The sequence below is a fragment of the Poromitra crassiceps genome (genome assembly GCF_964638095.1).
Source record: "Poromitra crassiceps genome assembly, chromosome: 3".
In the NCBI taxonomy this organism is placed as follows: Eukaryota; Metazoa; Chordata; class Actinopteri; order Beryciformes; family Melamphaidae; genus Poromitra; species Poromitra crassiceps.
The window spans coordinates 11,987,864-12,002,885 of NC_139625.1; the positions used below are offsets into that span (position 1 = coordinate 11,987,864).

A 15,022-nucleotide genomic window follows, 5' to 3' on the forward strand; every position below is an offset into this window, starting at 1 on the left:
CCAAGTAAAGTGACTGGTCAAAGACGCCCCTCCACACCTAAAGTGGGTCTGCAGCCGGCTGTTTTGAAAGGGGAAAGTACATAATACAGCTATAGGCTCTGTGGAATAATCCTGTGTGCTATTTTGTCATTCATACAATATATGTTTGCTTTTTCAGCACAAAGACATCTTTCAAGCTGCGACACAAGATTTTAGTGTAACAATACAGACGAAGTCACAAGACAAGAAGGAAGCGCGTCCAATCCCCACTAAATGAGAGACTTTTAGATTAAATTCAATTAGTTCAATATGGACACTTATATGCACACTAGGGGCCCTATTCTCCCACAGGCCTTCGGCGCTAAAACGGGCCTTAACCGCAAAAAAACGTGCCTTGCGCCTGTTTTGGGACGATATCAATATGGCTTTACGCTGCCAAATGCGCTTTAGGCCGAATGGGCGTGGCGCAGTCCCAGAATGGGCCAAAGTGGGCGTGTCGGCCTTAAATCTCGGCGTACTGATATCTTCGCACCTGGCGTAAATTTAGCGCTTTGCGCCTTTGAAAACCAGGCCTATTCAGTGCGCCAGTGCTCTTCTGCCTCTCCCCTGTCACCCTTCTCTGTCTCTCTCTGAAACCAGGCCTATTCAGTGCGCCAGTGCTCTTCTGCCTCTTCTCTGTCACCCTTCTCTCTCTCTCTCTGACTCCCTCGCTTAGACAGGCACAACACACTTCCCATATAGGAAAAATAAGTTGTAAGTTGTCTGGCCTGTCCCAGCATGCATTGTGCTTCTCCATTTCGCTACTAAATAGCAACCAAATGAGGCGAAATAGATATAAAAGGTCGATCTAAATGAATGTGTAATGGTAACACAACCTGCAATTGTACACATTTCAATATTGGACCAAATGAAACATCGAAATGAATACACCACCCTATGTGAAACATATATGTCCTCCTGGGCCTATATATATCTCTTGTCGATTTAACGTGATTTAGATAAGTGACAGGGGAACGCGCTGTGGAACGCTTTCTACTGTCATGTGCTATACTGTGATGTCCGCTCCAATAACTTGGCCCTACTTAACATTTAGTTTTACAATAAAAACACATTTATGCAATGACTTTACATAATGTAGGGTATATTTATGTGCATCATTCTACCTGCAGCAGGGGAGAGAAAACGATATCGTTCTGGACAAACTTTCACCAATATAAATTAATCTCATCATATAGGGATAGGCTATATTTTTCTAGCTGATGCCTTTAGAACATTCTTTTCACTTTGATCTTGATCTTGATCACTATAGTGTAGCGCAGTGATTCCCAACCTGTGGGCCACGGCCCCCTGGTGGGCCGCGAAGGTATTGCAAGTGGGCCGCCAATCATTTCCAAAAAAGTATGATTAAAAAAAAAAAAAAAAATCGAAAAAAAAAAAAAAAAAACATTTTTTTTTTAAAGATTTTGAAAAATCATACTTGAAAAAGTATGATTTTTGTTTCTTTGATGTTATTGCTTTTGCTTGAATTGAAGTTTCATCTTTACATCATCTTTATATTGGGTTTGTGTTTATTTGTAACCCTATCGATTTAATGGGCTTTCTTCTGATATTTGGATTTTGTTTGGATCTGATATTGGATGTCAAATTGTTATGAGAATGCATTTTTCCATTGTTGAAGGATACCGTTATTTATTAATCATTTGTTAATTAGCCTGTTACAGACAGCCCCTTGCTTGTCATTTCTGACATCTGTGTGGTGCTGGACAGCTCCTTGAATGATTGGTGTGTGTGTGTGTGTGTGTGTGTGTGTGTGTGTGTGTGTGTGTGTCTGTGTGTGTGTGTGTGTGTGTGTGTGTGTGTGTGTGTGCGTGTGTGTATGTGTGTGTGTGTGTGGACAGCTCCTTGAAAACTGTAATACTGAAGGTGTTGCAACATGTTACAGGTGCTGTGTTAGTGACTGTGGAGCTTCCAACATGTTTCTCCTGTATTCAGTTCAGTCCTTTATGTTCAATTTTCAATAAAAAAGTGCTCTGAGAACGCATTATATGGCCTTTGTATTTATGGGGTCGGAGGTGGGCCGCGAACATTTTTGAGACATAAAAGTGGGCCCTGAGTTGGAAAAGGTTGGGAACCACTGGTGTAGCGTATTTACATGCTTGCAGTATTTAAACTGCAGTTAGATTGGTTTGAGAAGCATAATAATATGGAATAATAGCCTATAATGGAGACAGACAGACTGGATGAAGGGAGGGGGGGGGGCAGAGCGCTTGGCTTTCGTCAGGTTTTGCGGGACCACTGGAATTGGAGCTAAAAAGGCAAGCGTGCGATTCGTTTATTGCACTTATCCAATGAGCATGACGGTGCATAATTTTACGCTTAAAAGGCGTGGTTGTAATGCTTTAGGCTGCGTTTAGCGCCAGCACGACGATATCAAGTGCGCTGGTCCACGCCCACTGATTTGCGCTGCGCCAGGCGCTCGGCCTAGAAACAACGGCGATGCAACGATAGGGGCCTAGGGCTGCACGATGATATCAGCACGTCATCGTATCGCCTGATAAAGACTTTAAAATAAAATATTGGCATCGGCCGGATATGACATTCCTGCCGATATCATCCAAGCCTGGTATAGTAGGATGAATCTTACATGTTTTGTTTCTCATACAGAGGAAAACTGCCATTACAGTTCCTGTAGCACAGGGGTGCCCAATACGTCGATCGCGATCGATCGGTCGATCGCGAAGGTAGTGTGGTAGATCGCATGGCATTGAGTGGGGGGGGGGGGTATTTTTTTATTTTTTTATAATAAAATAAAATATAATGGAAGTACATGCAGTTGTTTATTTTAATTATGGATCATAATACAATGCAATTGTATTGTAACGTGAGAAAAAATAAATCATGTATTGGGGGAAAAAGTGATGCATCGATTTAAGATGCATCGATAATCGTAATCGAATCGAATCGTAGCCCTCTGAAGCGTAATCGAATCGATTCATGTGGCCAGTGAAGATTCACAGCCCTAATGTCAAGTGGTTGTGGGACAACGAGAAAGTGTTGTGAGGTTAGTTACTGCAGGCTGGAAACGATGTGTGTGCGTTTGCGATGTTGAAACTGGACTGGTAGATCTCGGGAGGCTGGCTACTTGAAAAGTAGATCTTGGGTCAAAAAAGGTTGGGCACCCCTGCTGTAGCAAGTGTCTTTTTGTTTTGTTTTTCTTTAACGGGGAGGGGTTGCTAGTAGGGCTGTGAATCTTCACTGGCCTCATGATTCGATTCGATTACGATTCAGAGGGCTACGATTCGATTTGATTACGATTATCGATGCATCACTTTTTTTCCCCAATAGCCTAGGCTACATGATTTATTTTTGATCACTTTCTTTTTTTTCACTGTGTGGCTACTTTTAAAATAAAAGTGCATTTGGAATTGCATTGTATTATGATCCATAATTAAAATAAACAATTGCATGTAGTTCCATTATATTTTATTTGATTATATATATATATTTTTTTTTTTAAATAATCGATTTTTGACATTTGTGAATCGATGCAGAATCGTGCAGGTCCGCATGGCGATGCATCTTATAATTGATTATTTTTGATACCCCTAGTTGCTAGCCCCACGCAGCCCCATTTCTCTGAAATTAGGTGGGAAAGAATTTGCGCATATATCAGTATCGGCAATCGGCCAAACGATTTGGAAAATATCAGCATATTGGATATCTGCAAAAAAAAAATCCAATACTGTGCATCCTACAGTAATGCACACAATACAATACACAATATGGACACTTCTCAGCCTGGTTGGTAAGAATGAGTGGGTCCATCCTCAATCATTGTGGGCGGAGCTTGGGTTCCATGTTGATGCAGTTTGAGTTTGTGGAGGTGTGGCTACAGCATCATTGTGGGCAGAGCTTGGGTTCTATGTTGATACAGTTTGAGTTATTGGAGGTGTGGCTACAGCTCTTTGCTTTCTCTGCTCAGCCATGGTGCCTATCACTGCAAATGCTTTACTTTAAATAATGTCTTGGACTATTTTCAATAATGAAGACTACTTAGCAGCTAACGCCCAGTTCAGGTCATATCACAGTGCACGCCCCCTTTCTTTGAGGTTGTATAACCCATTCATTGTTAGGCTCGCCCCCCTTCTCTGATGCTGTCTCCTCACCCATTCAAAGTTTACCACACATGCGGCAATAACCACTCAGCCCAAGCTATTCCTCTCCAGCTGATCCCAATCACCTAACCAGCGTAGTATATCAGGGTCCATGTTTTACTCTGTTTGCTATGTGCTGTGTATGTGCCATATGTCATTCTCAGTTGCTGATCATCATCGCTGAAGCAGTTTTTGCCCCACCTCCTCCCCTGACCACCACCATCGTCATGACTCCTGATTGAAGAATTCCCTATGGGGGATTTCCTATCCTATTCTTCACTGACGACGCCCTCTCATCATCTCAGGAGAGCGTCATCATATCATGGAGTCATACGCCAAAATTAATTTGTTGTATCATTAAAGCATCATTAAAGCTTGTTAAACTTTCTACTAGTCTCTCATGATTGAAATATTATATTAACGTCTACATTGACCAATGGGCCAATCTCTCTTCTCCCTTCCTTTTTCGCCTTTCCTACAATTTATATCATTGCCTTGAGTATAAGAAACCCGCCGGTTATTTAATTCTTGCATTGTCCTTTTTACTTTTTCTTTTTATACTGCCACAGGGTTGGGGGGGGGGGTTATAAAAGATGTATGTAAGATGTATGATGAGAATACATGTACAGTAATTACATGCAAAACCAATAAATATATGGTTATAAAAAAAATAAAAAAAAGAAACCCGCCGGTGAAGATTTTGTAAGTGAAAATAATTCATGAATATTTTTTTCTATACCGGTAATTCATTCTCTAATGTCCCTCTCCCACCTAAAAAGCTACAGGCTGTTTTGCCAGCGTTTCCAGCAGCCAGAAAGAGCCACTGCTCTGATTGGTTGGCAGCACTAGAGTGTCCACCCCAAACGTCACATGATGAGTCCACTCCAGTAAATTCAGCTTTCTACGTCACAAACCGACCGTCTTCTGACTGGCCTGATTCACAACTTTGGCAAAATAACAATTCGTATTTTTCTTTTACAGTATATAAGGGAATACCCAAGAGTGTCAAACTCATGAAAAACATCCGATTATCCATTTCTAAAGATGCTTGCAGCCAGAGGGGGAAAAAGGAGGAGGATAAAATACCAACCTGGCGATTTTGTCACTGCAGGACATGGTAAGCAGCCTCTCGCCCTGGAGAACACCGTCCCATGTCTGGATGGTATTGCTGGTGCGTACTGGGATGGTTCCCTCCCCAGACTCAATCTTAGTGCGTAGCTGCCCACGGGCCTTCCTGTTTGGATGTCTGTCTCCCTGGTCTGTGGCAGAGAAACAATATGAAACACAAGCATGGCCATTTTGAAGATCAACACATTTCATGCCATCCTATTTAATGCTGATCTAAAGTCCAATGTCCACCAGATGCAGCATGGAAGCGGAACGGCACGAAAGAAGAAAACTGCAGAGTTACTGACGGATAGATTTGTGTCCACTGGGCTGTTTTGGAGATAGAAACACAGTCAGCAGCCTATAGCTTTGCTCACAATGGAGATAGTTCATAGAAAGTTGAATGCACAGCTTAACACTTCTACAGTACTCGCATTGGGTTCAAAATGGGAACGAATGTCTTCTTTCTCGACTGCTTTTTTTTTTTACAAAACAACCTTCCAGCTCCACGGCTCAGAGTAAACTGACTGCTCATGTAACCTGCGTTGTGTTGACAGCACTGGCAGCAACCCATCCTGAGGGCTTGCCCAGGGGTGGTCTGGGATTCGATCCACCGATCCACCGACCTCGCGCTTCCTCTAAAGTGCAGACACTAACCACTATGCCAAGAGAGCTAAAGCTTTCTGGCAAAGAGGAAAATGGCTGATCTCATTATTTTCACGCCCAAAATTAGATTTAAGATTCTGAATAGCATCACCTGGCATATCTACAGTCTTTCTGAGCAACTTCCACTTAAAACTCTTCACTGCATCCATACTGAACGTAGCAGCATGTACAGTAGTTTGTCACTTTATCCACTGACCCTCCATTGCAGCTTCGTGAGGCGAGAAGATGCGGGCGTCTCCACATGGGGAGGTGCTGATGTAGAGGTGGAACTGAACGTTTTCCTTCAGCCTGAAGCCCTGCCCGTTGTCACACGTGGTGAAGACGGATTTCTGCTGCTCCTCTTTGTTACTGGAGGGACACAATCAAAGAGGCATGTACTAAGAGGGTGACATTCTTTTCCAATAAGGATGACGTCAATGTCATCATTATGGTTATACAAATAATGTGATTTGAACTATTAGCAAATGGGGAAGCTCCTTATGCTTTTGCATGTATTCATATTCAATCTTGCATGACAGTTTTAAGAGGACCTTATTTATAGGGGTGGGAATCACTGATGCCCCAACATACGATATTATCACGATACTTGAGTCACGATCCGATAGTATTGCGATATGCTAGTATTGCGATATATTGAGTATTGCGATATATTGTGATTTATTACCTTTTTTCAACTGCAAATGATGTCCCAAAGGTAAAAACTTTGTCAACATGTTTTATCTAATCAGATAAAGTTTCCAGTATGTTCATCTCACTTCAATCATTTTTATTGGAGCAAAATGGGATTGTCAAGCAGACAGACTGACCAACACTGTCATAAAAGCCATAAGTCATAAATGTTGCATGATGCACTTGACATTTTGTATAGTAAAATATCACAAAAGATACTTGGCATTCGATACGATATATTGCCCACAAAATATCACGATACTATGCTGTATCCCCCACCCCTATTATTTACCATTACTACCTCAGCTGATGGATAATATGTACATAGTGAGATAGCCTATTGTTTTTTTTTTTTACTTTTATTACTTTTTATTTAAGACATTTAATTTATGCCTGTGTTTATGTCAGGCTGATTAACGATAATATGATGTCTTTTCTTTACATAATAATATAAATAAAACAAAACAAAACAAAACAAAACATAAGCTTCATATATAAATCAAATATCAATAATTTATGGTTAAAAAAATGTGCAATACAATAATAGAAAAGAGATATGCTCACTTCGGAATCAGAATCAGAACACTTTTTAGATGGCCGAGGCAACAGATACCCAGTGCACCAATGATAGGGAGGGAACAATCTGTAGTATGTTTGATTTTTCATTAAGAGAAAGCACTGCTGGTATCAATACTGTTGCAGATGAGTATTGCATCCATTTTTTTTTGTATCGATACTTATCGATACCTGTTGCAAATGAGTATTGTAACCGTGTCAAATTTTTTGTATCGATGCTTATCAATACTTTTGACAAGCTAAATCTACACAATCCATATACGAGATGCATAATGAATGCATATGTGCAGCAAGTCTCGGTAACGCAGCCTTTAGCGCTCTAGCGTAGTGACTCACCTGAGGAAATGCTCCAGCTGGGAGTACAGGTACCTGATGAGCGAGCGGCGAGCCACGATCTCAGCATGGCAGTCGTTGAGCGCCAAGCCGCGGTCGCTCATGTATTCGCCGTTGATGCACTTGGTTCCCGTGGAAACGCAGATGACCTGGGCCTCCTTCACGTCTGTGCCTGAACAGGCACATTTGAAGAAAGACGTTTGCAGTGGAACAGAGAATCTTTGTTCCAGCTAGGGCTGGACGATAATTCAATATTATCGTTAATCATATCGTGATGATATGAAGATATTTTAATATCGCGACACACATTTCTGCCGTCTAAATTGATGATGAGTGATGACAAGCAAATTTGATGAAAAAAAAACATGATAAAATTAGGTATGAGAGGAATAATTTATTTGAAAATTTCAATTTTGTTTGACATCACACCTAACATTACAATTTGGTTCAATGAGAATTAATTTGATTATTGAATGTGCTTTTGCATACTTAAACCATATCATGATAGAGATAGAGAAATCCTTATGATTACCATGCTATTGATTTCAACTACAGTATATTGTCCAGCCCTAGTCCCAGGCTCCCAGCTAAGTATTGCACCTTGAATTCAAAATAAATTTTGATCCAGCATCCCCCCACCCCCCACCCCCCCAACAATCTACACAAAAACTCCACAATGAAACTGAAAACGTGTTTGGAAGCAAATGTATTGAGAATGAAATATCGAAAGCTCCCATGGGGTTGAATACTTTCTGAAAGTATGTTTGATTGTTTGAAGTGACCCAGGATCAATATTGATTGATCACAGGGGTAAAAAAACAAACGGACTGCTGTTACCTGTTGTCATGACCACACCAGACAGGACTTTCCGTCGAGCGTGGGGAGATGTGAAATTGTCCGTCAGCTCGCTGAATTTATCGACGACGAGATGAGAGACGGCGTCTGCAAGGACCTGAGGCGGCAACCGACACAAACATAACAACAACAGTGTGAGAGGGGAAGGAGGTGGAACATGCAGAAGCTGTTGGAGGTGGAGGAAGAAGGTCTATGGATTAAGAGTGAGACAACTACTGAAAGGCAACGGCTACTTGAGAGGCCTTCCTAGCAAACATTGTTCGGACGGTGACGTTGTGTGCCTCGCCAAAAATGGTCCCGGTCGGACGCCAAAAACTATGAGGCGGACCACCAGATGGTTACATCCACGTCCAATAATGGTCCAGTCAGACTCTCTCTTATCAAGGAATATTCAACCATATTATAAAAAATGCACGTGTCATTGTTTTTTGTTGAATACAACAATCTATTTGGTTGTGAAATGGTTGTGATGAGACAGCTACACTGTAATGTCCACTTCACGTACAAATAAGGAGTTGACACCAATTTATTTTTTATATAATAAACACGTTTATGCATTTTACGTGTTACTCGTGCGTCAGTAGCGTGTGGTATGCAGGAGTGGCAGGTAATGTAGGCTAGAGAAGGCTAAGTTAAGCTTTGCCTACATTTACTGCTGGCTATTGTGCCCCCTAGACTGCAAACCACATACTGTACATAAGTTACAGATTTTTAAAAAACTGTCACAACTAAACGTGGCACTCGCCTTTGGAAAGGGGAAACGAACAACAGTACACAGTACAATGTAAATACGGTATATATTCAAGGTGACAAGTGTTGCTAGAGCAATGATATGGCTCGCTTGGAACCTATAGCAGAATAACTGAACATGCCCGTTCATGATAACGACATATTGAGACGTTGCTGGGAAACATGTCCAGCTGCCGGCCAGATACTGTAACATCACGGACGTCGGCGCAACTGCCATTTTGGAACTATTTTCGAACCGTGACGGGACGTCTTGATTGGACGGTCCAACAACGAACATTCAACGTCTAAAAATGTTTGCTGGGTTCTTATCCACGCTGTCACTAGATCTCAATGAAGCAAGGCTGCACGGTGTGAATGACAGCCAGACATGTGAGAGGCTTACAACAGGCAAATCCTGCGCTTCACTGACTGATCTCTAACTAACAGACAGACGGATGGGGATAATCAATAGCAGCGTTTGAATAGCACTCGGGGGGTGATGTTAATTAAGATAGTGCCCTTGTTATCTGTGGGCAGGGATTACAGACAGGGATTAGGTTATGTGTAAATAGATTCCCAGTGCACACAGCGTTGAACTCTGCCAGAGGTTTGTAATGAGTGCTGACAGTTGTCGACAAATCTTTCGTTAGCTGAGATTTGACAAGGAGTTGGACGCAGCATTAACGTCAAACGAGCCACTGCATCATACAGCTATGAGTTTTTGTCACAAACTTTTAAATGTTTAGGATAATATCCACCCCCTTCACGTTGTCTTGCGAAAGTAATTGATTATAACTCACTGTAAGAGGCTGCTTACATCAGATGCAGCAGACCTTCTTCTCTGTCTGACATTGGCATAAGTACATACAAGGAAGTGAGAGTGGCTCCAAGCCGGTGAAAGACACACGCACAGTCGCACATGCCTGCACACACAGTGCCAGAGAGAGGGGGGTGGGGGAGAAGGGTCCGACCGATGGCCCGACCTGCGCAAACCTGCACCGCTTACTTCAACACCCGGGTGTGATTTTATTTGTCTTTTAATTAACACTGCGTCGCTGAAACACCTCCTTCGATGTACTGAACCAGTGGCAATTACAAGAAGAAAGGGGTGCTACACTGACAACGCTTGCCCTTGCACTTGCCCTTGCACCGGGCGTAAGATAGGGCAAAACAGAAAGGAAATAGTTTGTTGAAAACATGCAACTGCCATAGCAAACCATTGAACAGAAGAACTGAACAAAGGTACACAACACACACACACACACACACACACACACACACACACACACACACACACACACACACACACACACACACACACACACACACACACACACACACACACACACACAACTCAATGTGATCACAGCCTTAGGCAACACAACTGTATGCCATCAGTATCTTTTGATGTTGCCGTCATCTTGGTCACGTCTTTCAACAAGATCCAAGAAAACAAAAATGAATCAAAACCAACAAAAGCATGTCGTTAAAGGAACACTCCGTCCATTTTCAACCAGCTTTGTATCATTAGAACATCAGTAGTATATCAGAAAACTGTAAACTGTTTTGAAGTCTGTCATTTAATTTGACAGTTATTGAGTGTTAAAGTGTGGACCAGTGACATCACTGGTCCACACTAACTCAAATTAATAACTCATTAACTCAAATCAACTCTCAATAACTGTCAAACTAGATGAATGACTTCAAAACCGTTTACAGTTTGAGAGTTGATTTGAGTTAATGAGTTATTAATTTGAGTTAGTGTGTGGACCAGTGATGTCACTGGTCCACACTTTAACACTCAATAACTGTCAAATTAAATGACAGACTTCAAAACCGTTTACAGTTTTCTGATATACTACTGATGTTCTAATGATACAAAGCTGGTTGAAAATGGGCGGAGTGTTCCTTTAAAGGTACAGCACTATATGTGATTTTGGAGAAAGCTTGACTCAACACGGTTCTCATTCCGAGGTCGTCATCACCAAATACCGACGCTTTGTTTTGGCGATCGGTCCAGTGCACCAACCCAAAGCGTCGAACGCGGGAACGAGAACGGTGACTCAATATTTCTTCCAAAATCACATTATACTGTGTAGTACCTTTAATAGAGCCTGCTTACCTGTGGCAGGTGAAGCTGCAGTCCCTCTCTGGGTATGGGTTGTCGTGACGGTGCCTGATCCAGCTGTATGTTAAAGAGAGCAGAGAGAGCAGCCTGGGCAGCCCGGGCCTTGGCCAGCTTCTTGTTCCGCCCAGAACCCTGGAAGGTCTGGGCGTCCACCACCACCGACATGACAAAGTTCTTGGCGTGGCTCTCCCCGCTCTCAGACACAAAGTCGTACTTGAGGCCCGGCCGCAGCTCATTGAGGATCATGACGGGGTTCTTGCCGCCGGCGGGGGAGATGGAGGTGGAGGGGGCCGGAGGTAACAACGGGGTCTGGACCAGGTTTCGGACAGGCGAGGCTAGCAACGGGTACTCTAATCCCAGTGAGCTGAAGGAACCGTTACTGTTGGAGGCGAGGTAAAACGGGTCGTCCGCCGGCGCAGACGTCTCAAAGCCGTTGAAGAGCGTGTCCGGGAAGTCGGCCTGGTCCGAGGTGAAGTCCGTGTGGACGGACAGCGTGCGCCCCATGGCCAGGTGGGCTTCGGACGCATTGGGGAACTGGACGAAGGAGCGCAGGGCCTTCTCCGCCACGCTCAGCTTGGCCTTCTTCTTCGTCGGACCCGAGCCCTCGAAGAGCTGCCCGTTGACCTCCACGGTCATCAGGAAGACGGGCGCGTGCACGGGCCCGGTCTGCGAGAGCAGCTTGTACTGCAGGCCCGGCTTGATCTCGTTCAGCTGCATCAGGGCGTTCTTAGGGAGAACGGGCCCGGGGATTTTCTTACGCTTCTTGGGCTTGTACCTGGAATTTGCGTGCCCGTTATTGCCCTCCTCTAAGGGCCGCTTCCTCCCACCCCCAGCGTTCCCTTTGGGGAGCCGAGCAGCCTCGGCTGCAACCCCCCCTTTGGAGAAGAGGTTGTCCAAGTTGCGATTTTCCTTAACATCGGTGCTGCACGAACCTGCGGTGCCCAGAAAGAGTAACTTACAACGCCTTCGTTGCAGGATCTTGTAAATGTAAAATTTAGAGATTCCTTTATCTCTCTTTGTAACTGAACAAGTGATGTGTGTTCCTTTATCATATATTGGTGGTGGCATTGCAATAATCCAGCAACAGTCAATTATATCACTACAGTTATTATGAATGAGGACTTTTGAGCAAATTGATGTTACATTAATTGCACATCCAAAATATTAACAATCACGAGTAATCCTCGTTCATTACTAGGAGAATATATTGGCAATGGCATATCAAATGTTTTGACTTTTACCACTTCCTTTACCAAAGTAAAATTATGATTGAGAGCTTAATCAGCATTAAAAAAAGCGAAATGTTCATATTAGATCAATGAGTTAGCCTATCACTGGGCCTCCAAATTAAAACTACTAAGCCATCTTGAAAAAGGTATTGTTTCTTCGGTACCTTGGGAACACATATCACCGGGCCCTGTTAACAAAGCGGATGGAACTTAATATAAATTTCCATTTATAACATCCTCCAGCAAAAGCTCGATAGGTTACTCCTTTCGGTGCTCAGGACAGAAAGTAATCCTATAAAATGCAGGTTGTGGGGAAAGATGGGGATGCAAACAAGGATGTCAACTTTCCCAAAATGGATTTTGCACTTGAGAAATAATGAGCCTGGAGGAAGCTGTCCAAGAGAACAATCAACTCTCTCGGGATGCATTTACTTCGAACAGGACACCAGGAGACGCGCTAGAATGAGTTAAAACTGCGTTACAAATACTGCTGTTACAAAATCATCAAAAATATAAGACTAACTCCTCTCTGTATTAAGTGGTCAGAAATTATAGTACTGTGACATTCATTTGTTGACAGATAGGGGATTTGTTTGAGAAATGAGCAACTGTTCAGACAGACACTGCAGTGGAGTGACGTCAGCACATACACAATCTATGCAAGTTCAGATATTTATGTACCGACTACCAATGTGTGTCAAATTCAGTTTCATGAAAGCCAATGTGCACTGAGAGACACCATGTCCTGAAAGTGCCCAGTGTCCAGACACACTTGTCTCTGGCTTGACCTCACAGCACAGTAGGCTGTGCAAAGTAAATAGCAAGCATCCGAGAGGGGGAGGAAACGCAAACAGGAAAAACACAATAGTGGTTAACGCCCTGAGCAAGAAGAGCGAGAGGGGGAGAGTGACTATAGGCCTATTGAGAGAGGAAGAGGGAGAGATTTAATAGTGCCACATATTGTTGTGACTCCACTGCTGCAGCTCCACGAGCAATAATATTCACTACAACCATAAACAGCAATTTTCTTAAGAATCAAATCTACAGGACACGTCCAGCTTGTCAATTCTTTATACGTCTGAATGTGTTACTTGGCATCTAAGAGGGGATTTGGTCCCACCACAGCTCTTTGCGCGTATAGTTCAGGCACAAAGTCCTTGGCCAACAACCTTGACGACTTCCGTCATCAGCCTCCCTACGCTGTCGGGCATAATCCACGCCGCCGCGCGGCGCGCGCTCTCCCGTCTGCTTTCACTTTGGCGTACACACAGAGAACAGGGACGGGATTATTGGTGTCGGAACACAAATAATGAAGCGTATGAAAGGGGCCCATCAGTTACAGTTAGCACTGGGGCAAAACGGTGGCTGTGCCAATTTGTCTATCTGGTTCATGTATTGGAGCACACAGAGACTCCCTTCTGTCTGCCCTGACAAAGACTTCAGGCTTGAAAATGGATTGCGTTCTCAGCCAGATGCTTGATCATAATATGATTCTTCCAACTATACGGTCAACTTATCAGGCCACACGTCTTCCCACTCTGAATAAAACAATACTCAAAAAGCTCAGGCGTCGGGGACGAAATACCGCTCTGTGAATTTTGCGAGACAAAAGTTAAAGGAGGAGAACTCCACCGAAAAACAATGCTGATTTATTTTGCACATAATCTCACACATATCTGTGTAAACAGTCTGGCAGACATGCATTTAGTTTGACAGTTATTGAGAGTTGATTTGAGTTAAGTTGTGGACCAGTGATGTCATTCGTGCACAAATAGCATCACTGGTCCACAACTTAACTCAAACCAACTCTCAATAAGTGTCAAACTAAATGAATGTCTGTTTACACTGTTTACACTTTTCAGACATGTATGAAATTATGTGCAAAAATAAATCTGCATTGTTTTTCAGTGGAGTGTCCCTTTAAGCCTCTGCGTTTCATTTTTTTCGTGATCTTGGATGTTAACTTCACGTAGTTTCTCGCTATATCCATCTTTTCCCACCAAATCCTATTGGGGCTTATTCTTCAGGTGATTTGAGGTTGAAATAGACGCATGGTCCAAATGCAGAGGTGGAGCTCAGGTTTTTTTTTTTGTTGAGACCAGGGGGACAAGCTTAGAGTCCGTCATCAAACTGGACTGAACTAACACAGTGGAGACAGCCTGACCCCAGGATTAAGCTCTGATCCTGCCTCCTGAGCAGGGGAAAAGACACCACATTTTCAAGGACAATCCGAGAAGACAAGACCTAGAAGAATTAAATGGTGCACAAGGGAGACTTAAGCTGAAGGCATTGTATTCCCTTCTCCTATTATGCATGCACCTCTTCCATAACCGTAATAATAATAATAAAAATCATATTATTTTAATATTCAAAGCTGAAAAAGAGACAGTTTTGGAGTTGAATGAAAATGGTTGGGCAGTTCACTGACAAAAGAGTATTTAACCAGAACATCTACAACCATTTTGACTGGAAGTGGAGAAATGGACTCACTCATGCTTTCCTGTTCGTCTCCCTCTATGGCGAGCAGCCTCTGTTGGTTTCGAGGTGGCCGGGCTCCAGCTGCACCTGCAGGAAATAAACAAATAAGCCTCATTGTT

At 43.1% G+C, this 15,022-nt stretch overlaps 1 protein-coding gene across 1 annotated transcript in view; it reads right to left on the reverse strand.

Annotated features, from left to right (window-relative positions):
* Nucleotides 1–15,022, reverse strand: part of LOC310772817 (double-stranded RNA-specific editase 1-like) — a gene marked incomplete at its 5' end in the record, with an annotated part of 33,225 nt that overhangs the window by 5,590 nt on the left and 12,613 nt on the right. The window contains 6 exons of the mRNA XM_083632748.1: nucleotides 5,224–5,392; nucleotides 6,103–6,254; nucleotides 7,488–7,656; nucleotides 8,322–8,436; nucleotides 11,191–12,128; nucleotides 14,916–14,990. Of these exons, the coding sequence (XP_083488874.1) occupies nucleotides 5,224–5,392; nucleotides 6,103–6,254; nucleotides 7,488–7,656; nucleotides 8,322–8,436; nucleotides 11,191–12,128; nucleotides 14,916–14,990 (1,618 nt within the window). The remainder of the gene's footprint in view (nucleotides 1–5,223; nucleotides 5,393–6,102; nucleotides 6,255–7,487; nucleotides 7,657–8,321; nucleotides 8,437–11,190; nucleotides 12,129–14,915; nucleotides 14,991–15,022) is intronic.